General features: G+C 44.6%; 2 protein-coding genes across 2 annotated transcripts in view; one reads left to right on the top strand and one right to left on the bottom strand.

The window, feature by feature from the left end:
• LOC106710289 (inverted formin-2) overlaps positions 1–22,717 on the bottom strand; it is a 54,807-nt gene that overhangs the window by 2,235 nt on the left and 29,855 nt on the right. The window contains exons 3-22 of the mRNA XM_014502307.2: positions 8,994–9,110; positions 8,777–8,857; positions 8,538–8,697; positions 8,323–8,356; positions 4,585–4,723; positions 3,983–4,162; positions 3,716–3,851; positions 3,419–3,630; positions 3,173–3,277; positions 2,899–3,059; positions 2,532–2,720; positions 2,324–2,450; positions 2,075–2,227; positions 1,788–1,985; positions 1,486–1,608; positions 1,237–1,369; positions 974–1,102; positions 575–727; positions 278–467; positions 14–195 (exon numbers count right to left, since the gene is read on the bottom strand). Coding sequence (XP_014357793.2) covers positions 14–195; positions 278–467; positions 575–727; positions 974–1,102; positions 1,237–1,369; positions 1,486–1,608; positions 1,788–1,985; positions 2,075–2,227; positions 2,324–2,450; positions 2,532–2,720; positions 2,899–3,059; positions 3,173–3,277; positions 3,419–3,630; positions 3,716–3,851; positions 3,983–4,162; positions 4,585–4,723; positions 8,323–8,356; positions 8,538–8,697; positions 8,777–8,857; positions 8,994–9,095 — 2,887 coding nt within the window. The 5' untranslated portion in view covers positions 9,096–9,110. The remainder of the gene's footprint in view (positions 1–13; positions 196–277; positions 468–574; positions 728–973; positions 1,103–1,236; positions 1,370–1,485; positions 1,609–1,787; positions 1,986–2,074; positions 2,228–2,323; positions 2,451–2,531; positions 2,721–2,898; positions 3,060–3,172; positions 3,278–3,418; positions 3,631–3,715; positions 3,852–3,982; positions 4,163–4,584; positions 4,724–8,322; positions 8,357–8,537; positions 8,698–8,776; positions 8,858–8,993; positions 9,111–22,717) is intronic.
• Positions 17,095–19,392, top strand: LOC123721926 (nucleolar protein dao-5-like). The gene has a single exon (XM_045682058.1). It carries the CDS (start codon positions 17,095–17,097, stop codon positions 19,390–19,392), a length of 2,298 nt encoding a protein of 765 aa, XP_045538014.1.

Below are 22,717 nucleotides of genomic sequence, written 5' to 3'. Positions count from 1 at the left end.
AGCAAGTTAATACCGGAGTCGTTTTCCAAGGAGCGCCTGTTGAGGTTGCTGGCGTGCGTGTTGACGTGCGTATTTGCGTGCGTGTTGGATTGTGTGTTGGAGTGCAAGCGGCGAGCACGCTCTCGGAGCTCGGCGTCGCGCCGCTCCTCCTGGCTGTTGGCGCGCAGCCACGACTCGATCTTTTGCCTCCACTCTCTGTAATACGAGATGAGGCTCTAAGTAAACATTGTTCAAGGTTCATGTTCATGATAACGGAAATGTAAAAATGTAAAATTACTTTGGTTTGGTGGCCACTGTGGTACCGGTAGAGGTCGCGGCAGGATATGCGGGGTGTGCGGGATGTGCGGGGTCGGGTGTGGGCGGCGCGGAGGGAGGCGCGGGCGAGGCGGGCGAGGGCGCGCGCTCCCGCTCCCTGTCCGGGATCTCGAGGCGGGCGCGCGGCGTGCTGCGGCGCGACCATGACCGGTCTGATGAAAATAAGAATAAAAGTTAAATACGTAGGTCAACGTTAATTTGTATTGTGCGGGGTAAGCTGCAAGTATAACGATATTATAACATAGATGGCGCTAGTTACCGAGGCTGCCCCAGGCGGTACGCTCGCGCGCTTCCGTGGCGGCGGGCGAGGCGTGACGCAAGAACTCCATGAGGCCGTCCTCGTCGCCGGCGGGGCTGGCTCGGCTGCGGCGCCGCAGGCTACCCGTCGGCGTCACCTCTGCAACCGATGGATCTAATCGTTGGCCACACGTTAGTTACCCACGAACCTTAACACTTGTACTGACATAGTTGAACACATTATTTTGTAATGAATTAAGAATGTGGCCAACGAGAAGAGTAGTACGGAAGGTTCAACAATTTCACAGAATATTACGTTCTTTCTTACTATTATTTTGGAACAGTGAGTTCATCTCGTCTCGTAGAGACGAAAATACAAAAGTAACAACCGTCATACTGTCAGATGAGATGCGCGTATTACCTGGTGAGGGCGAGGGGTCGTGGTTGGGGCGGCGCAACGAGCGGCGGCCGAGGCCATTGCGGATGTCCAGTAGCAAAGACTCCATCAACGACTCGCATTCCGAAACTGGTGTGCTGCACATGCTGCCCGCTACAAATGAACACAACACACATTCTTAATACACTAAATAGCAGCACGGGGTTAACTTCTCGATCAATCTCGTCTGATAGTAATAAAAATGCAAGTGTATATGTAGAGTTCATAGATGTTGTATGTGCACGTACCATTGCGGGTGCGTTGCGCGTCCCTTGCGGCATCGCGAGCTCGCCTGCGGGCCGCCGCCTGCTCATCGTGCGCGCGCCGCCGCTCGTTGTCCGCCACGGCCGCGCGAAACTTGCTGCAGAACGACACGAATGTCTGCGCAGACACCAATCAAAATAAAACTAACAGATATCAAGGGTTTACTGCACTCTATCATTGCCTATTCAACATTTAATTGCGCACAAATAAATGTTTTACGATTCGGTATTCACCTTGAAACAATCTTCTAATTTAAATGCAACAGGATCTTCACAGAAGAATTCTGCTAGTTGCTTCCTCAAGCTCTCCACTTCTTCCAGATCTTTGTTCAGTGCTGTTACCTCTGTTTCAGCAACCTACAAGTAAATCGATCAAAAAAAATTAAAGAAAAGTGAGCTAGTAGGTCTAGTCAGTCCAGCAGTAGGCACACTATGATGATGATGATGATGATGATGATGAAAGGTTTAACCTAGATATAGCAGTTAATTTTGATCTATAACACTAAAAAGACCAGTCTTTTCGTTTAAGTACGTACCTGTAAGAAGTCTCCCATTTGCTCCTTTATGTCGTGCTGCGTGGTGGGCAGCTGGATGTCTCGCTTCAGACCCCCAATCCTTGTCTCGAGGGTCTTGATTTCGTTGCTGAGCTGCTCCACGCTGGCCTTGGCCGCCTCCTCAAGCACGTGTATGTCGTCCGCGAAGTGTACCAACTCTTTATTTTTTTTCTCTGCTTGCTTTAAGACGAATTAGAATAAAATTAACTTAACCAGTGGTCGGTTATATGAGATCGCATAGTTTGGTGTGTAAAGTGCATTAAACTGACCATGGCCAGGTAGTGCATGAGATTCATGCCGGGCCGATTGGCACGAATGTCGGACAGCTTTTGCAGCGAGGCCAGCCGCACGCCCGCCGCGCCCCCGGCGTACCCGCCCGCGTTCAGGAAGTTACCAGCGATCAGCGCCAAATATAGCACCTCCTGTACCATCAAACGATCATCAATATATTACAATTAGAAGTGAAGATTTTAGTAACGTAGACACGACTATAATATGGGTAAAATATTGGTACACACTTGAATAGCTCTTGAAGACATCAGATCGTCTCCAGCGACTAGAATAGCGTTGATGGCGCTCTCCAAATAGCCTGCCGTAGATGGCCACTCTTCTTTTAAGAGCATGCATTCTATGCGCAGCTTATAACTGAAATCAAGACATTATAAAATGTATGCTGGATTATCTTCTTCCATATACATCTAATCAAAGGATTAAGTAAACACTTACTTTGGTAACTGTATAAGTTGAAGAAGGAATTTCTCGGCGTTGCCTAATTTAGTGACGTCACCAGTAAAAGCCTTGAGCATCTCACATTCATCTATTTCAGGTAATATTTTCAATAAGCCTCTTAATTTTTCAGTGCCGATGTCGTCGTGTGATCCTTCTTTGATGAGTTGGATTATGTCTTCGTTGGAACTGTAAAAGTTATTCCATCATCATTATGCTGCTGAACTATGCGATTTGAAAGATATATCTAGACACAAAAGAGCCAGTTCCACGTTTTCTTTTTTTTACATAATATTTTACTTTATCTCATGTTTCTGGTTCTACAATCAGCAAGTAAGCGAGAACCTGCAACATTTTCGTATCTTACCTTCTGAACTGTTTCAGGAATATGTTGACGTTAAGACTCCTCTTGCCGTCCAGAAGTGTGATCTCAGAAGATTCCTTCCTCGGTTTCCTCTCGCCCGAGCTATCGCAGATGGGGCTACGACCAAGCCGCGGCGATGACCCTGCGGATCCTGTCGGTTGAATCTAAAAACATAAAGGGAATTAAATATATCCTAGTTTCGTTTTAATGACACAGCGAAAGAGGAGACAAAATCGAAAAATTGCCAAGACGCTGTCTTTTGTTTCAATATAAATACCTGTTGGCAGAACAGTCCTTCTATTTCACTCCAGTCGAGTTCAGCCTTAGGCGAGTGCTTGTGGCTCGAAGCAACTAGAGCCCAAATGTTGTTCTGACCGACTACCTGATGAATAAAATTTTGCATTATTTCTAGTAAAAATTATGTTCACTTCAACTGCTACTACCGCAATAATTACTGAATCTAGACGAATCGCTGGCGTGTTCTTCTTTCTTCACAGGAATATAAATGATTACTTTTACTTACTTTGTTGTTAGGAATCTTGTTCCAGTTGATGGTCTTCATTTTGGTCTTGGGTATGGGGGTCTCTTGTTGCGGTAAACGCTCAAGAGTTACAGGCGGTGGCGCGGGGGGAGCGAGGGGCGCGCTTCCGGCAGGAGGCGGAGGCGGTGGTGGGCCTCGGGGCGCTAGAGGTGGGGGCGCAGGAGGTGCGGGGGGCGCCGGCGGGGCCATGGGAGCTGCAAGCAAAGAAGAAATACTCATCAGTAATTAATCTACGACAAAAAAATGTATTACCATAGTTCCATTTCGACTTGTATTTACCGAGAGGCGGTGGAGGTGGCGCAGGAGGTGCGGGCGCGGGGGGCGGAGGTGGCGGTGGGGAGAGCGCGCGCTGCAAGCTCTGCTTGCGGCCCGCGCTCGTGTTATCCCGATGCTGGCACATACATCCTACTTTCGCCTGGTAAACAAAGTTGATAAAATGTTAAAAAGATTGGTTTCACCATCATTTTTGAATCATCTTCACTGTTTCCTCGTTGTTCAAAAGTTCTTTGGGTCTTCCCGCAGGTGTGAAAGCTAGAAGAGACTCACTTGCACACTAGGTGCTCTTAGCAGTTTGGCAGCATCCTCTCTGGTCTCGAGCAGTGTGGCGCGGTGCACCAGCATTTCCGCCGTGTCCCACACGATGTCGCTCACCGGTTCCTTCGGGTCTATCCGCAGCAAGTGCTGCAGGATGCTCAGGAAAGGGATCTCTTGTGGAGTGTCTGAGACCTGATAGATTCACACCAAAAATATGCGTAACCGAAGAAAATTTTCTGAGATCAGATTAGTCATCGGAATTCAGACATAAATCAGATTCTCCGATCTAAGTAATCTCTTCTATGCATTTGGATTAGCAAAATAAGCTATCTCAATTTCTGAATATTCGCGTCTTCAATACAGACAACGGAGAGTTAAAGAGGATATTATCTATTTGTACTGATGACGCGAGGCAACGAGATGCAAGCTGCTTGTAATGCAAAGTGCAAATTGCGGAAATCACTCAATTTCTAATACATATATCCTATAGATAAACTAGAATTTTATAAAAATTTGCGATTTATAAAATTGATCAAGAATTAAAAGAAAAATCTAGGAAGCTGCATGAGATATAGCGAGCGATATGTGTTATTAGAAGTTTGAATTCGACCTACTTGTTTGAGGATAGCGTAGAAGACATCGAGGTGAGAGTTGAGGTTGATACCCCCGGGGCCCTGGGCTTCGTCACTCTCCCTCTGCTCCTCGAACACGTCGAGCTGGACCCCAAGGTCGGGGTGACTTCCCGCCTCATGCCTGTACACAGGGTAGCACATGAACAGCATGCTTCCGACATACCATAGTCCTACAACACTGAGCTAAATCAAGTCTGAAACAATTTAGTACGAACCAGTGCAGTCATTTAGTAATTGAGATTCGCCCACCGCGTTTAGGGTTGATACACGAATGGAATAATCTAAGTGATTATAACTTGCGAATTGGCAAAATCCTATGGAGATTATAGACAGCAACTGTAGAGATGGAAAACTTAAGAAACTAGACTTCAGTTGTATCCTTGAATTTTTCAACAGTAACAAAATATCTAACCCAGTTCACATGTCTTGAATTCGGTCTGTCAATGCCTGTTTTTAGGGCGCGGCGAAATAAAACTTTGAATTTTCGCTTACGGTATCCGCATTTAAGGGACGAAGTTGCAAGTGGGATATAGAAATGGTAGTAGACAAAAAGAATGAATAAATAGTAAGGTATATTAGGAAAGGAATAAGTATCGCTCATCCAAAGTTCCTCTTCGTTAAGCGAATATCAGGGCTCAAATAAAATTCTGTCTAGTTCCCGTCTGTAGTTCTATCTCGATTATTACTCTGTGGCAACGGGTAAGGTGTATCAAATTGCAATTAGAATTGTAAATGCATATTTATTAGATTGCGGAGTTATAGACGCAGTTTATCACAAGCTCGTGGCCTTAATTAGAAGTTGAGACAAGATTTCAATAGTGGAAATAACTTGTCCTAAGATCACAATTATCTGAGTTCTTTCGCAGTCGCAATGAATTCGTTAATAAATTTTCTTTTTTCCTATTTTATTGAAATAATTAAATCAAGTGTAATCAATATCAGTATCACATGTACAAATTAATGTAGAGATTTGTGTTTGAGAAAATTCAAATAAACGGCCACTCTTTCAAGCTATTCCATAGAATTATGTGTTTATGTAAAACTTGCGCTTTCTAATATTTTCACGGCCTACACAAATTTTAAAAATTAATATTTTTGCATAAAATACAAAAGGAAACAAAGCGTGCAGTAATAATAATTCTTTCCGGCGACAAGGCGCCATGTTTGGCGCGCACGGAGCGCCCACGCCAGCCGCCATCTTTGTCGTTTTAGAACTGTATTCATTGCACACGGCTCGTTTCCGAAAGTAAAAGGCGACCTGTCCATACGAAATACGATTATATTCGTTGTCGTTTTACATATTTATATTTTTTTTAAATAGGTGGTTTAATACAACAAATAACTTTAATTAAAGTTGATAGCTAAATGTAAGGGTCACATAATAGGGATTATAATAAACGAAGTAGGTAATAACTGACAATAGAGGGTTAGTGAATTATCGTTAAAAGTAATTTTTATTTCATTTGCGAAATTTAATTTTGCCTAAATGCGAAAGTTAAGATGGATGGATGTTTGAAGGTACCTCTGGAACATCTCGACGGATCTTGAATCTTGATGAAATTTATCACTTTAAAACATAGTCTGCAAGAACACATAGGATACTTATTGAGTTTTTTTTTAATTCCGCGTGGTCGGAGTCGCGGGCAACATCATATCAAGTTACAGTAACTTCGACTGATGCTAGACTTAAATCATTATTTATAAAGGAGACACGACAAATAACAAAAGTTTAAGGTCTCTTTTTCATTACTCTCCTGCCCGTGATTTAATCCATACATGACACTAAATTATTTATACTCCCGTGACAATAAATTATTTATATTTATAACTTCATGGCTGTTGACCTCCGCGCTCCATTTTATGTTTAGGATAAAGTGCAACCGGTTTGAAATGTTAAGTTGGTCCTATATAAAATCATCTAATTTAAAATTCGCAAACTTAAGTGATTTTGATACAATATTAGAAACTAGCTTTTGCCCGCGACTCCGTTCCCGCGGAATTTAAAAAAAAGGAATCGGGATAAAAAGTATCCTATGTCCTGGTTCTCAACTACATACCCATGAATTTTCAGCCAAATCGGTTCAGCCGTTCTTGAGTTATAAATAGTGTAACTAACACGACTTTCTTTTATATACACACCGGCACAATTAGCGGAACACAAAAAAAAGCAGGATTTCAAAATCTTTTACTTGAGGAACTGGCCAGTTATGATTTTTTTTTTAATTTATTGTCAAATTTGATAATAGAAAATTAGATGACATACACTTTTTTCATTAATTTTTTTATTTTCCCGAACAATACGTTTTGTCAACTTGTTCGAGTAATAACTACGTAATTGTAATTTTTTTGAAAAATTGCACTTAATGGTTTTTTATAAATTTGTTATTCTATAGGCAATTTTGTTTATTAAAAGCTCTTTATTATGCCTGACTTAACATCACTGGAAATCATTAGGGCTGATGAAATGAGAAGAAATGGCCATACCTACAGATCGATTGCCTCAAAGCTTCGTCGACCAGTATCAACGATTCATCGCAGCATCCAGCGATGCAGATCGTCTAATTCTCTTGTGAGGAGGAGGGGTCAAGGTAGAAAAAGATGTACATCGAGGCGAGATGACAGTTTTTTACAACTTGGAGTTCGTAGGAATACGCGATTAACGGCTGTACAAGCTCGAAATGAACTGGAAGACGTTCGAGGAGTACGAGTAAGTGAGCGTACAGTACGCAGGAGTTTTGAAGAAGTTGGTTTAGGGTCGTATATACCTGCCAAAGGCCCAAAACTTGAGAGACGTCACCGCGTAAACCGATTAAGCTATGCGCGAGAACATCGTCATTGGATTTGAACGAATGGCAGCAGGTTCTCTTTACTGATGAGTGCAGAGTTCTTTTAAAACAGATCGATGGGAGACAGCGAATATGGAGACGAAAAGGAGAACGCCACATACAGTCTAATTTTGAACACACAGTGGCTTATGCTGGCGGCTCGATTATGGTTTGGGGAGGGATATGTTTGGGAGCTCGCACGGAGTTAGTGATAGTCACAGGAGGGACCATGACAGCAGATCGATACATCAGAGACATATTAGAAGAACATATTGTACCATTTGCCCCATTTATTGGTGACGACTTTATTCTAATGCAAGATAATGCTCGTGCTCATAGTGCACAATCGGTACAGGCATATCTTAGCCACGTAGGTATACCGGTGATGCAGTGGCCAGCAAATTCCCCCGATATGAATCCGATAGAGCATGTCTGGGACTTGCTAAAAAGAAGGGTTAAATCCAGAATGCCACCCCCCAACAATCTGAATGAACTTGGAAACGCATTACTTGAGGAGTGGGAGCGGTTGCCTCAAGAAATCATCGATAACATAATCTGTAGCATGCCCAGACGAATGGAAACCGTAATCAGAGCAAGAGGGGGAAACACTCGTTATTAATTTTGCTTTAATTTTATTGTTAAATCATTTAATGCTTACTTTTTTATTTTTTGTAATGGTTCATAATCATCTAAAAAATTCACTTATTTCAAATTTCTTTATTTTTCAATAAAAAAATGACGAAGACTTTCCAAAGTCGTTGTTAAAAGATGTGAATCAATTTGTTATTTTGTATCTAATTACATTTTCGTCAAATATATGCATTATTATCTCATAGTCTCACTTTTTTTTCTGTTCCGCTAATTGTGCCGGTGTGTATATATATAGATTACTTACCGTAAATTGCTTAATGTTGGTAGTAGACCAAGTCCTGAAACAAATGGTTTTAGAACTTTAACAAAATCTTGCATCTTTAACCAGAAAGGGAAAATTACGTTTCAATTTTATTTCTATTTTTATTATAATTGAAACAGTTAATGGCCTCTGTACAGGGTGACATATAATACATGTCGAATTGCAGAAGCTTTGTTGACCGGAAGTACTACACTTACCAATGAATTCGTTTCTGACCCGTATCCTGTCGGGCAGTCGCGGCGCGGAGATGATGAGACAGTTGATGAAGGCCACCAGCGCAGTCTTGTAGTCGGTGGTGGTGGCATTCTTCAGCTCCTCTACTACTACATTCAGTCGGTACCGATCTCCTTTTAATATCTGTAACATAATAAATAGTGCTTTAAATCAAAATATGGGTAATACCTGTAGAATTTATAACATTAATGTAAAATAAAACCTTATATCGATCGAGTGTGTCAACTGCTCTAGCGTAGCCATCGGCGTTGTAGACACACAGCGCCGACAGAAGCTCGAACACCTATAAACAACACCACAATTAATTTTCTTAATAAGAGACAATTTTATTTTCATTTTGTGTTAAATCAGTAGTACATGCCAGTAAATTTGTATTTAATATACAAGCAAAGAGTATAGGTATAATAAGTAAAGCTGACCTGTTTCTTGACGGGCGCGGCGGGCGAGGTGAGCGCGGCGGCGAGCTTGCCCGCGTACTCCGCGTGCTCCACGATGTAGTCCAGCCCCACGCGACTCTCCATGGCACAGGCCAGCCCCTACACACATACACATACTCTATTAAATTCTCTATAGTCTATGAGTTATTACAAAAGTTGTACGGCAATTGTGCCGGTGGTCAATTATGGTGTTTCTTACCCTAATTTATCAGAGGAATAAATATCATTATTAACTTTTCGGTCTTAACTAAACATAAATATAGTAACTGTTCTAATTGTTTTAAATGTCGTGGAAAATTTAACTTCAAGTAACAAGTTATCATCTTAAATTAAAAAGAAAAGAACAGCAATTTAAAATAAAAACCTGTATTTTCAATTTACGAAAAAAATATCCGAATATTAGTCACCTAATCAACATTATTATGTTATTGCTAAAACAAAAAGTCGATTTAGTTAAAGTGCTTTTTCAGGATGAACGCGCGGCCGCGGGCACGGTAGACGTGATGAGCTGGAGAGCGAAAATATGAACAAACATTGGCCACCAGGCGTTTATGCGATCGACCAGTTCAAGCCTTTATCTACACTAATATTATAAAGAGGATTTTATTGTTAGGCCCCAAAACTACTGAACCAATTTCAAAACATTTTTCACTGTTGAGAAGCTCGTCCGGATGACAAAGGCTATATTTGTCACTAGATTTTTTTATCCGGGCGGGCGAATTCGCGTGCAACTGCTGGGGTTTGATATTACGCGACCGCGCCCGCGTCCGCGAGTCAAAGTGAACAAGTATTAAAGTCGATAGAAATAAAAAGTTCAATACTTTTATCGAATCGAAACGGGGCAATACAATTTATTTAAATATACCGGTTTTCGAAACATTATGCAAAATATACGTATAATTTTATTATCTAACCACAAAATAAAATTTGTGTGTAATTTTATTGTTATTCTTAATAAATGTTTTATTCTATTACAGTATAATTTAAATTATAGAATTGATTTGGAAATTGTCAGAAAAAAAGACCTTCGAATTATTGAAAAGTGCTTTAGTTTGAAAACATAACATAAAAATCTCTTGGAATCAAATGATATCTACGTACTTTATCTATTTAGAATTTCCTAAATTAACAGTCTGCAATTACTAGTTTAGTTAGCTGCGCAAAACTACTGCAGTACTGCACTATCTATTGCTCTACCTTACTGTTCCGCCTTCGTGTGAAACAATCATTAAAGGTGTATGGTATTTCTAAAATGTCATCTTAGCCTTTACCAGTAGCCGGTGCTGGTCTGTCACCGGGCGGCGTCACCGGGCGGCCTCACCGCGCAATGCAAGCCGCATAGCAAGACAAATATTTCCAATGTGGTATAAACTATAAGCTTATAGATTTCTTTACAATTATTTTTATTATACAAGATGACAAACTACCTCGGGGCCACCTGATATCGCTAAAATAGCGAAGTGATCACTACCAGACATATCAATCAATAATTCAAGAAATAAAATTGTCATTTATATGAGGTTAAAGGTTTTAAAAATAATTTTGTCATTAGACAAAAGCAAGACGACTCGGCTCGACGTTTTTATTACATGTTTTTGAATGAATTTCATATCACATTATGTATATTACAATAAAATGTGATTAATCAAAGGTAGACTAGACTTTGCACTTTCTAGATAAGATTTCAGACTTTCAGACAGACAGAGAAAACTTTCAGTTTATTTAGTTTATTCGGATCCTGCTTAACATCTCGGAATAAAAAAAAATATTGCTTATTTTTTAACAAAGAATGAATCACAATACACTAAAAGTTTACGTAGAGTAGAGATGACAAGCATCTTAATAAATATTTGTTTCTGTCTTCCTGTCGCTTTTCACTTGCACCACAGTAAACCAGGCTGGGCGGCCGCCTACGCATTTGTCTTCTGAATGAACTTAAACGGTCTACATAGCTCAGCTTTGTCGATTATTTGGTAATTATAAATTTACTTTTCAATTGTAATACATGTTCATATTACGAATTAAAGTTCCTAAATAAAATAAAGCATTCCTTCCATTTTTTATAAAATACAATTTAACTAAATATGTATTATGTATTGATACTGTGGAAAAAATACGTAGACAATATTTGATATTATTTGTTTATACTTTTGTTTTGTCTACACTAACAAGTGGCTGGATCACTGGAAAGGTGACGATGTTTTTTGGACTGTAAGTACTTCTAAGAAGCAGATGATAAAAGTAAATAATTTTGAGAAACTCTTGATATGTTATGACGGTTTATAAGAAATTAACTTACTTATCGTTGATAATAAAGTTACGAGTAACTTTGGTAAGTCTAGATTTCAGATTTGCTCAACATCAAAAATTGTATAGAAATTAGGCAAGACTTAGATATTTGCTATGCCCAATGCCTGAATCAATTCAATTTCAATTTTTAAATTCAGGCAGTAAAATCCTCAATCTTACAAAAGGTAGTTTAAAAAATAATTTTTTTATATATTCACCATTAAACTAATGTAATATTTTTCCAATATACAAATTAATAAATTAAACTTTGCGTCATCGTAGCGGAATAGAACTTGCATAAACTTAAGCTAAAGCATTTTATTAAATAGGTTTAATATCAGTCTTAACATTTATTTACAAAGCATATAGTTCTTCCAATGTACTCAAAGTTAAATCAATTTTTTACGTATATAACAACTATTTATTAACAACAATTATATTTTTTATTTTCCGATCGCAATGAACTCTTATATTTTTTAACTTAATTTAATTGTCTGTAAAGATTTACGACAGGTCTCTATATGGTCACATCTTAATTGAGCTGTGATACAAAATTGTTGGAAAAAAAAACTTTAACAGATGAAGTCCACCCACATGACAATGTTTCGTCGAATTAGATTACTACGTAGTATGCCTACGGGTTACGTGATACCTATTCTGATTATTCTTTTCTCGTTTTTTTAAAAAATAGTAAATAAAATTATTTAAACCTTTTATGGTATTTATTTATCTTGCATATAGTAATATTGTAACTTGTTATTCCGTTAAATAAAGATTTTTTATAAGAGAAGGAAGCAAACGAGCGGCGGGAACACCGAGGTGATCAAAGACACCCATGAACATCCGCATCACCAGAGGAAATGCAGATTCGTTGCCGGCTTTATCGAGTTATTTTTAACTTCTTAAATGAACTAAAAACTTTTTAACAAAGTAATAACAAGTTATAAGTACCAATAGATTATTCTCCCACGCAATGACCTCGGTAGCGCTATGTCTGTGCCCGGTACATTAAACACTGAGGTCCTATGTTCGAATCCGGACATTGACATTGGACCAATATGTTAGCTAAGATTTAGTTGCTTCCGTATCGTATAACTTACTGTTGGATTATAGAGATTACTGAGTTAGTTGAAGAGGTCAAGTTGCCATGTATAGAAAATATTGTATTTCAATTCAGCAAAATACTGTTTAGATCAGATACGGTCACTGTAAGTCATTTAATAAACAGTATTAGATTTAGTTCAAAATCGTCGTTAGTATGTTCAAACCGAAGAGCTCGAGCCTATCCTTTTTTATATTGAATAAGCCAGCACTTGACCACAGTCCCACCTTATGTTAAGTGATAATGTGAGCGAAAGGTGGTTCGCGCTAGCTTACTGTTTATTCATTCTCAATTCATTCTATTCTTGAAGAGCCCTATTCTTGAAGGTGGGAGGCTTTAGTCAACCATACTGGTTCAGTGCTGGTTGCTTTATACCATGTATTTGAATTTCTTCACAGATATGCGCAGGTTGTATCAAGTTAGTTAGCTCAAAGTCTTAATTATCATTTATTTGTACAATCTTCTTAATTAAACCATTCTTAAGAATTTTACTTTTTTTTTTCAATTTATAAAGTGGAAAAATACTTGTTGAGCTTTAAGTACGTTTGTATAAAAACATCGACTTGACCCCTAATTACAGGCAAGTGGCGGCGGGACCTTCCCCCGAGGCCCCCCCTATTTGGTCAGGTCGTCCGGTTCCACTGCCGTCCTTATTCTGCATCGCTCACTCTTTACTCGCACTTTCTGACGGCCGCAATGTGTTTTAGATTCAAGTTTCGATAAATATAATAATGTACTTCTCGATTTCACTTGTAAAAAATTAAATCATATCCTGTTTATAGGAGCTTTGATTCCAAAGATTGTTCGTCTCTACATTTTGTTTTTCTATACCACGAAAGGAACAAATTGTGACATAGGTAATATTGTCAATTACTGAAATCTTGGTGTTATCAAATTATGTTTGTATTAGCATACAAATCATAAGAAATACAGCTGATTGCCTTATTACATGTACTAATAAACCTTAGTGTAAATACAGTGAAACATAGATAAACGAGAGTCCATGAGCCCGCGATATTTTTCCCCACTTATAAAAGTTTCTCTTTAACTTAAGGTTTTTGTTTATGAAGGTAGTTCGTCAGGAGTGGACAACACTCTCGTTTGTATATTATAAGAAGTTAATTTGTTCGATTCCTAGTTATTATTGTAAGGTAGCGTAAAAAATAGATTTAAGTTAAAATCAGTACCTATGAAAAAAGAAGTAAACAGTACTTTGATCACTTTTTTGTTGTAACCGTTTTTGTACAATTTTTATATTAACTTATTTTAATAATTTCGTATCTATATTAAGAATTTAACGCTCATATCTTAAGTTATGTGAAACATGACATTGCATTACATTTAATGTTCAATGCAATAAATGTAATTCATTGATTTAATTATAGTTTTATTTTATTAATTTTATTAAACACTTTACAAGGTCAAGAAGAAAAAGTACACTTATACAAAATAATTAAATTATTTTTGCAATCCTACAGATTCTTATAAAAAAAAATATATTTAAAAAGCTTTTGTATATGATATGTATAGGTATATGTATACTTTATAATATTTTATACATGGAAATTTACATTTGATTAGAAATAAATGGATTCTTAGTAATTACTTAAGATGGATGTATGTTTGAAGGTATTTCCAGAACGGCTGTATGGATCTCGATGAATTTTGGCATAAATGTAGAACATAGTCTGGGAGTACACATAGACTACTAATTAAACTTTTTTTTTTTATTCCGCGCGGACGGAGTCACGGGCGACAGCGAGTAATGTAATTCAAATAAGAAAATTTGTTATTAAGTACCAGTAGAACATTCTATTATATAGTTGGCACATGTGTTTAATTTCACGCTTTGTTAGGTTAAAAAATAAATAAAAGAAGCCACACAGTCGTGCTCCGAAACGCACCGCACCGTGCGTGTGGCACTAATGGAAACATTTTAAGAGATCAGAAGATACATACAATTCAGTTTTTTGCACACCATTGTCATAACTTATGGTAAAAAGAAAAAGTTCACTTTCCTTTTCTAACTTTCTATCACAAGTACTTTAGTTTTGTTAGTTTTCACTGCCGAAACATATGCAAAAACATTTTGATAACTCTATCTTTTTCTTCTTCCCTTTATAAAACCTCGCACACTATGAAAATATTTTTGTTCATAGTTTAAATTGGAGCGGTTGTCTATGTCTACCTTCACCACGGTATTTTTTTTTTAAATATTTATGACACTAAACTTAGTAATAAAAAATATAAAATATGTTACACAAGCGACCTCTTTCAGTAAACAAAAGCAATACAATAAGTTATTATAGATGTTTAGACATCACAACTAAACAACATCTCTCTATTGATAAGTTGTGTAAAACAAATTTTACGGATTTTTATCGCGTTTGTTAGAGATAATTAAAAATTCCTAGCCAATTGTGTGTTTGCACAATTCATTTGATATTCAGAAGTTGTTTGACAATGTTTAGAAAACATTTTATGAAATTTTACATTTAATTTACTAAGTTCGTAGTTTACGAGTAAACTTTTTGTAGTTTTTTTTATTGAAAATAATTTTAATTGTCTATCAAACATTTACTGAGATCATTTAAAGTAGAATTATGAAATAAATATATTTAGAAAACTATTCATATTGCAAATATAGTGTTCAGTATCAACAGCTTATAGTTAGCTAAGACCATAACAAGAGCGGATAATTGGTGTGAAGTCAGTGGGCATTGTTTATGTTAGCTTCCGCGTAAGTCTTGCGCTAAGTGAGCGGTCATAGGTCGATGTTAACTTAGGTCACTTTCACCACTCGACCAAGTAAACTAAGATTACCATAATACAAAAATTTTTGCATTTTTATTTCCCTTAAAATTCAACCTTTGTGATAATGTTAAATTAGTAACCTTGTGTGGTATTCCGCTTATCACATTCGAATTTTAAAAGAATACTAGCTTTTACCCGCGACTTCGTCCGCGCGGAATAAAAAAAATGCACACAAGATAAAAAAGTTCCTATGTCCGTCTCCTAGTTCTAAGCTATGTACCTCCCCATCAATTTTCAACTAAATCAGTTCGACCGATCTTGAGTTATAAATAGTGTACCTAACACGACTTTCTTTTATATACATAGATAGATTTACGAAATTAGCGGATGATGCAGCGTGCATTAGATTTCATATAATCTATTTTTTTACTTGTGGAATGAAAAAAGTTGTTGGTCCGGAACGGATCGCAAATTTCTAAAATGAAAATTAACGAAAGTAACAACTTTTCTGTTCGTAAAATGTATGGTTCACCTAGTTACTTGTTATGTCTAGGACTAGGACATCCAATTCCGTAAACAGTACCTTTTGCAAGAACTCAACTCTATATAGAGATTTGCTTGAAGCTATCTCACGACCTATTCAAATGATCATACACAAAACCATAAGAAAAATAAATACACACAAAAAACATGCAGACAAATTGAGAACCTTCTCCTTTTAAACATCGGTTAATACGTAAAAAATTAGTTGGTCTTTACGGGCTCTTCATTTTAGTTGTGACGGTGCATACCTGATATAATATTTTGTATATTTGGAGATTTATTTTATTTTTATTTATTTATTTATATTAAACAGGGTACAAAATACAAAAGTTATATTAAAAGTATCTATAAACCCATCGTGGGTTTGTCCAGACACTTTGGTACTACGCTATGAAATATAACTGAAGGTAAGTTTAGATTAATTTTTTAAACAGCGACTAAGTGAGATCGCTCATACCGTCATATACAGGATGCACAACGGGTAATAGTTATATTACGCTCCGGATTTAAGATAGTGTTCTTTAAGTATGTTTTTTAAATTTTTGTAGTTTATGTTATTTTTAATTTCAGAATTATTAAATGCCTTTACAGAATAATCTGAAGATTAAAATATTTTGATGGGCGCGGTCCATTAATTTGTTTTGCTTTACTGATTGTGAAATTGATCTACAATATCACAGATGTCACGGTCAAATGGTTAATAACCATTTCAACTAAGGATATAATATCACAGTCGGCACAATCAAAGCTATTCGTAGAGTTTTTGCCGACATCACTACGGTCATTGACCTTTATGTATCATTTGCCAGGACACGTGACGTCTCTATGTTGCCGTACCGTACTATTTGACTACTCTGTTTTATTGCGGGAAATTATTCGTTAAGGCAGTCATTTGTTTAATTTTCAACAAGTTTATTAAAATTAATGCTCGATTGTGCGTCGTTGGCTCAGGGGTTAAGCACTTCCACGGACCTGCTCGGTTGTCCGAGTGGGCGGAGAGGTGAACTCCGACGTGGCGCGTCCCCTGGTGGTGGATAGGGGAACGCCCCGGCATATTGCCGGGGTAGGGCTTTTTTTGCCCCGCGAACCAAACACCAACAAACCCGTAAGTCCGCACTGAGCGGAAACGGGGGCTCTGCGCCTAGTGCGGGGCCGCGAGGAAGACAACCTCTATAAAAAATTACCTTGAGGAGAGGGATGTTCCGTGGGGCTATACCGGATAGGGCCACCCATACCGGGCAGGCCTGCGGAACATCGGTGAGAGCGTGCGGCAACACGTTAAAAGGCAGTGGACTTCGGTCGGTGTATGGCGGCCTTCAAGGCCGCGCTTCAGGACTAGGGGACCCCACCCTGCATTAAAAGGCGGTTTCCGGTGTCCGACAACACTGGAAAACAATGGACATGGCAAGCTTCAAAAACTCATTACCCCAGGAGGGTACCGCTGGCAACGCCAGCGGAGAATCCCTCCCAGAGGTCACTCTGACCTCTGGCCGGCCCTCGTATTCTGGGGGGGCCAAAGACTGCCAACCAACGACCTCGGCGATAACAACTGACAACGAAGCAAACGATTTGGAACTGACGACGCCTGGAAGAGTAGAGGAAGGCGGGGAGAGCGACGTGGAGGTGGTCTCTATGTCGGAGTCTTCCTCCGACTCAGACAGTACTCTGGACGGGAGGAAGGCGAGCGCGAGCACGGCGCGGAAAAAGATCAGTGGATCCGCGGCCCCAAAAATCGCCCCCAAGTTCCCAATTGGGACAGAGAGCAAGGGGAAGAAGAGGGCGCTAAAAGAAGCGGAAGCAGCGGGCCCGGTCAAAAAAGTGTCGACAGCGACAAGAGGCCGTACCAGACGACCGGGGGCCCAAAGCAGTTTCCTGCAGGAGGCGAAAGCCTACTTAGCGGAGGGGGAGGAGAGTCGAGCAGCTGGCTCGGACCCCCTCCCCTACCAGCCTCCATGCCTGCCCAGGGACTTGTCGGAGCCCAGGGCTGCGCAACCGGAGGCCGCCACCATAGAGGCATTGGCTACGAAGGCCCTCCTGAATGTTTCCACAATTCAGGGGGAGGTTAAAAAGAGCGGAAACCTAAAGGGAACAGTGCGGGGCCAGATTAACAGGGCCACCCAACAGGTGATAGAAGCGGTGGAGGAGCTCCGAGCGATCACCCCCGAGGAGGAGCAACGCCGGCTCCGCGCGGAGAATGCCAGACTAGCTAGAGAGCTGGAGCTGATCCGCGCGGAGCTGCGTGCTTTCAAAGAAGCGTACTCGGAGTCGCAAAAGCGGTCAGAAGCGACTCCGAGGGAGGCTCCTCAGGCCCAGGAGGGGGTGGAGGCGATTCTCAGGGGCGCTCTCGAAGAGATGAGGCGCGAACTCCTAGAGTCAGTAGGCGGGATGGTGAACGCCCGCCTACAAGACCTGGAGACGCACCTCCCCCCTGAGCCGGTGGTCAGACCACCGCTCCAGGCGGACAAACAACATCCGCCGCCGCCGCGCCCTGTAGTCAGGCCCAACCTGGCGACCAGTGCCCCTAAAAACGTGGAGACACGACCAGCCCAGGCCCCTGTAGCCAAAGCCAGGCCGGTCCCCAAACGGAGGATCGCCCCTACAGCTGTACCGGCTGCCCCTCCCCCCCCTCCACCTGCTGGCGGAGGAGGGCGCGTAGGGAAAGCCGCGAAGGCTCAAGCCGGAGCCGCTGAACCCGCCCCCCAAACTCCCGGGGGTGAAGTTCAGTGGTCTAAGGTAGTCGGCCGCAAGGCAAAAAAGAAGAAAAAGGCTCCGGCCGGGGCCCCGCCTGCTGCGCCAGTTCACCCTAATGGGGCGCAGCGGGTTCCCCCTCCCCCTAAAGCAGTAAAGATAGTGGCCCCCAAGACGGCGGCCATAACCGTCACCCTTAAACCGGGGGCCACGATCACGACAGCAGAGGGACAGGTCTCTGAGGCCAAATATACTGACGTCTTGGCCAAGGCTAAGGCGTCGATCTGCCTCAGAGACTTCGGCTTGGAGACGGTCAAAGTGCGGACCAGCATGACCGGCTCCAAGCTGATGGAAGTGGGGGGGAACACCCCAGAAGAGACGGCCGACCGCCTGGCTGCCGAACTGACTCGGGTCATCGGCGGCTGGGCGGACATCGCGCGTCCGTCCAAACTCGCAGACCTTCGGGTCTCGGGTTTGGACGAGACGGTTACGCGCGAGGAGGTGGCAGCCAAACTGGCAACAACCGGGGGCTGCCACCCTGATACTGTCAAAGTGGGCCTAATCAGGCCCAGCTTCTGGGGTGGGGGCTCTGCCCTAGTGAGGTGTCCGGCGGCGGCAGCGAAAGCCGTCGCTCAAATAGGGAAGGTGGCCATAGGATGGAGCATGGCCACCGTCACCGCGGTAAGGGCCCGGCCGCTACGCTGCTTCAAGTGTATGCAGCTGGGCCACACCCGGGCCCTATGCCCATCGGAGGCAGAGGATGGCCGCCTCTGCTTCCGATGCGGCCAAGAAGGCCACAAGAGGGCTGCGTGCGAGGCACCTGTCAACTGCGCTGTGTGCCACAGGACAGGCTGCCCGCACGCACATGTGATGGGGGGAGCTAAATGCACCCCCCCTACTGTGAGGGGGAAGGCCCGCTCCATCGGCCCTCCTCCTGCGCCACAAGCGCAACCGCCGGCCAGGCTGCAGCCGCAGCCTGAAGAGGAACGTATGCAGGTGTCCTAATGCCCAGACACCTGCATACAGAGTTCCTGCAGACGAACGCCAACCACTGCGCCCGCGCACAGGACCTGCTCATGCAGGTCCTGGCGGAGTGGAGAATTGCCGTTGCTGTCGTGGTCGAGCCCTACCTCATCCCTTCCCAATCTCACTGGGTCGGGGACACGGAGGGCTCGGTCGGAATGGTGGCGCCGCCAACGGGCCCGCAACGCCTCTCTCTCAGGGAGAGGGGCGCGGGTTACGTGGCGGCTAACTGGGGAGAAGTAGTGCTCATCGGGGTCTACTTCTCCCCGAACAGGAGCCTCTCCCAATTTGAGGGGTTCCTGGATGGCCTGGAGCTGGTGGTGCGGAGGGCACTGCCAGCTCAGGTCATCGTGATGGGGGACCTCAATGCTAAGTGCGCGGCTTGGGGATCCCCCGTCACTGACGTCAAAGGGGCGCATCTCCGGGATTGGGCCCTCATGATTGGCCTAGTTCCGGAGAACCAGGGCAGCGCCTTCACGTGTGTGCGCGCGCGGGGTGGCTCGATTGTCGATGTTACGTTTGCCACCCCCGGTATTGGTGCGCGCATCACGTGTTGGCGCGTCCTGGAGGATGTGGAGACCCTGTCAGATCACCTGTACATCAGGTTCAGGGTCTCCACAGCGCCCCGCGGGCGTCAAACCCGCACGGCGGGCGGCAGAGGCGCCTTCCCTAGGTGGCAGCTGTCCCGTCTCGACGCAGACCTGGCAGAGGAGGCCGCAATTGCTTGCGCGTGGGCCTCCGACCCCCCTCAATCCTTGGGGGTCGGAGAAAGAGCTGCCAGGTTCCGTCGGGACCTGACGGCTGTATGCGATGCGGCAATGCCTAGGGCTAGGCGCCTCGCGCCCCGAGAGGGGGTGTACTGGTGGTCGCGGGACCTCGCGGCCCTACATGCCACCAGCAACGCCGCCCGCCGTGCTCTCTCCCGGTGCCGAAGACGTCGGCACCAGGAACCGGGGGAGCTGGAGCGCCTTCTTGCTGAATCACGTTCAGCAAAGAAGGCGCTCTCAGCCGCCATTGGGGCCGCCAAGGACGCCGCCTACTCTGAGTTCTTGGCGGCCCTAGACGCGGACCCGTGGGGGCGCCCGTACCGGATGGTACGGGCCAAACTCAAAACGGCGCCCCCCACGGAGGCCATGGAGCCGGCCGTCCTCAGCGCGGTGGTAGAGGGGCTGTTTCCAGACAGCCCCCCATTTGAGCCACCGCGCATGGCGCAGCAGAGGGCTGACAACGAGGATGACGCCGCCCCTAATCCTCCTCTGATAACGGAGGAGGAAATGCTAGGGGCGGCCCGCCGGCTCCAAGGCCCGCGGAAGGCCCCGGGACCGGATGGGGTGCCCGGGAAGGTTCTCCCCATCGCCTTGAAGCACCTCGGGGACCGCCTACGCTGCCTCTACAACGATTGCTTGGCAGCGGGGCACTTCCCTGAGGTGTGGAAGGAGGGGCGGCTAGTCCTCATAAGGAAAGATGGCCGCCCCGCGGACTCTCCGTCGGGATACCGCCCGCTGGTGATGCTGGATGAGGTCGGGAAGTTGCTGGAGCGCGTGATAGCTTCCCGGATCATCCAGCACCTAGCGAGGGACGGGCCGCAGCTCTCGGTGAACCAATTCGGGTTCCGGTCAGGACGATCCACCATGGACGCCCTGGCCGCCCTGAAGAGGTTCACTGACGAAGCGGCCCAAAAGGGGCAGGGAGCCATAGCGGTGTCATTAGACATCGCCAACGCCTTCGGCTCCCTCCCCTTCGCGGTAATAGAGGAGGCGCTACGGTATCACGGAGTGCCCCTCTACCTGCGGAGAGTCGTAGGACACTACCTGCAAGGGCGGGTAGTGTCCTACATGGGGAGAACTGGCCGTGAGGAAAGGCGGATGGCCTCCGGTGTTCCACAGGGGTCCGTGTTAGGGCCCCTCCTGTGGAACATCGGATTCGATTGGGCCATCCGCGGAGAGGTGCTGTCCCGGATGGCGGTCATCTGCTATGCAGATGACACGCTGGTAGCCGTCCGGGACACTACCTGGAGCCGGCTTAAAAGGAGGGCTGAGGCCGGAGCCATGTTGTTGACCCGGAGGATCGAGGCGCTAGGCCTCCGAGTGGCCCTCAGCAAGACCGAGGCCCTTTATTTTAAAGGGCCTAGGTGGAGGATTCCTGCGGGGGCCACCCTCCGGGTCAACGAAGAGGAAGTCGGGGTCAGGGCCCGGATGAAATATCTGGGTCTTGTCCTCGACGGGGGCTGGCGCTTCGGCGATCATTTCCGAGCGCTGGCCCCCCGGCTCGTGGGAGCGGCCTCAGCCCTGTCGAGGCTCCTCCCTAACCTTAGAGGTCCGGGTGTACATACGAGACTGCTGTACACCACGGTCGTCAAAAGCATGGCCCTGTACGGTGCACCGATGTGGGCAAATGCCCTCAACGCACCAAACAGGGCCCTCCTCCGCAGGCCGCAACGCATAATTGCGGCGCGTGCGTGTCGGGCCTACCGCACGGTAGGCCACGCGGCGGCCTGCGTTTTGGCCGGCACCCCTCCGTGGGAAATAGAGGCGGGCGTGCTGGCCGAAGCCTACTGGGCGCGGGCAACACAAAGAGCTCGGGGCGAAGCCCCGGCTCCAGAGGAGCTCTCCCGCGCCCGGGAGGCGAGGAGAAAGACGACCGTGGAGCTCTGGGCGAGTGGCCTAGCGCACGCCCAATATGGCGTGCGCACCATAGAGGCCATACGCCCACAGCTCCCGGAGTGGTGTGGGAGGAGCCACGGCTCCCTTACCTTCCGACTGACACAGGTGCTGTCCGGACATGGCTGTTTCGGACGGTACCTGTGTCGGATCGGAAGGGAAGAGACGATGCGCTGCCACGGGTGCGGCGCCGATGAGGATACGGCGCAGCACACACTTGAAGTGTGCTGCGCCTGGACAGAAGAGTGCCGCACCCTGGTGGCGGCGATAGGCGGCGACCTCTCACTTCCCGGCGTTGTACGCGCCATGTTGGGAAGTGAGAGGTCTTGGAACGCGGTCTCCTCCTTCTGCGAAACAGTTATGTCGCAGAAGGAGGAGAAGGAGCGGGAACGCGAAGGGGATCCCCTAGCGCCCCCGCTCCGGCAGAGAAGAGTGGGGAGAAGGAGGCGGCAATTTGCCGCTGCTGCCCTTCTCCCCACGCCTTAGATTTGAGGGCCCGTAGAGGCCAAACGCAGGCGGGGTCACGGAAGTAAGCTAACGCGTTTCCCGTGGCCCCGCCGCAACGCGTGAGAGGGCAATCTGGTTTTAGTGGGTATTCCGGTCGCCTTCTGCGGCCGGCGAGTCCCACACTCCCCTACGCCATTGCA

This window comes from Papilio machaon, chromosome 18 (genome assembly GCF_912999745.1).
Source record: "Papilio machaon chromosome 18, ilPapMach1.1, whole genome shotgun sequence".
Lineage (NCBI taxonomy): Eukaryota > Metazoa > Arthropoda > Insecta > Lepidoptera > Papilionidae > Papilio > Papilio machaon.
The sequence above is the reverse complement of the archived record's forward strand: the minus strand, read 5'-3'. Positions and strand labels throughout refer to the sequence as shown.

Bases quoted from the DNA above. Each gene is read 5' to 3' on its own strand.
- LOC123721926 (XM_045682058.1), top strand. From the start codon at position 17,095: ATGGACATGGCAAGCTTCAAAAACTCATTACCCCAGGAGGGTACCGCT.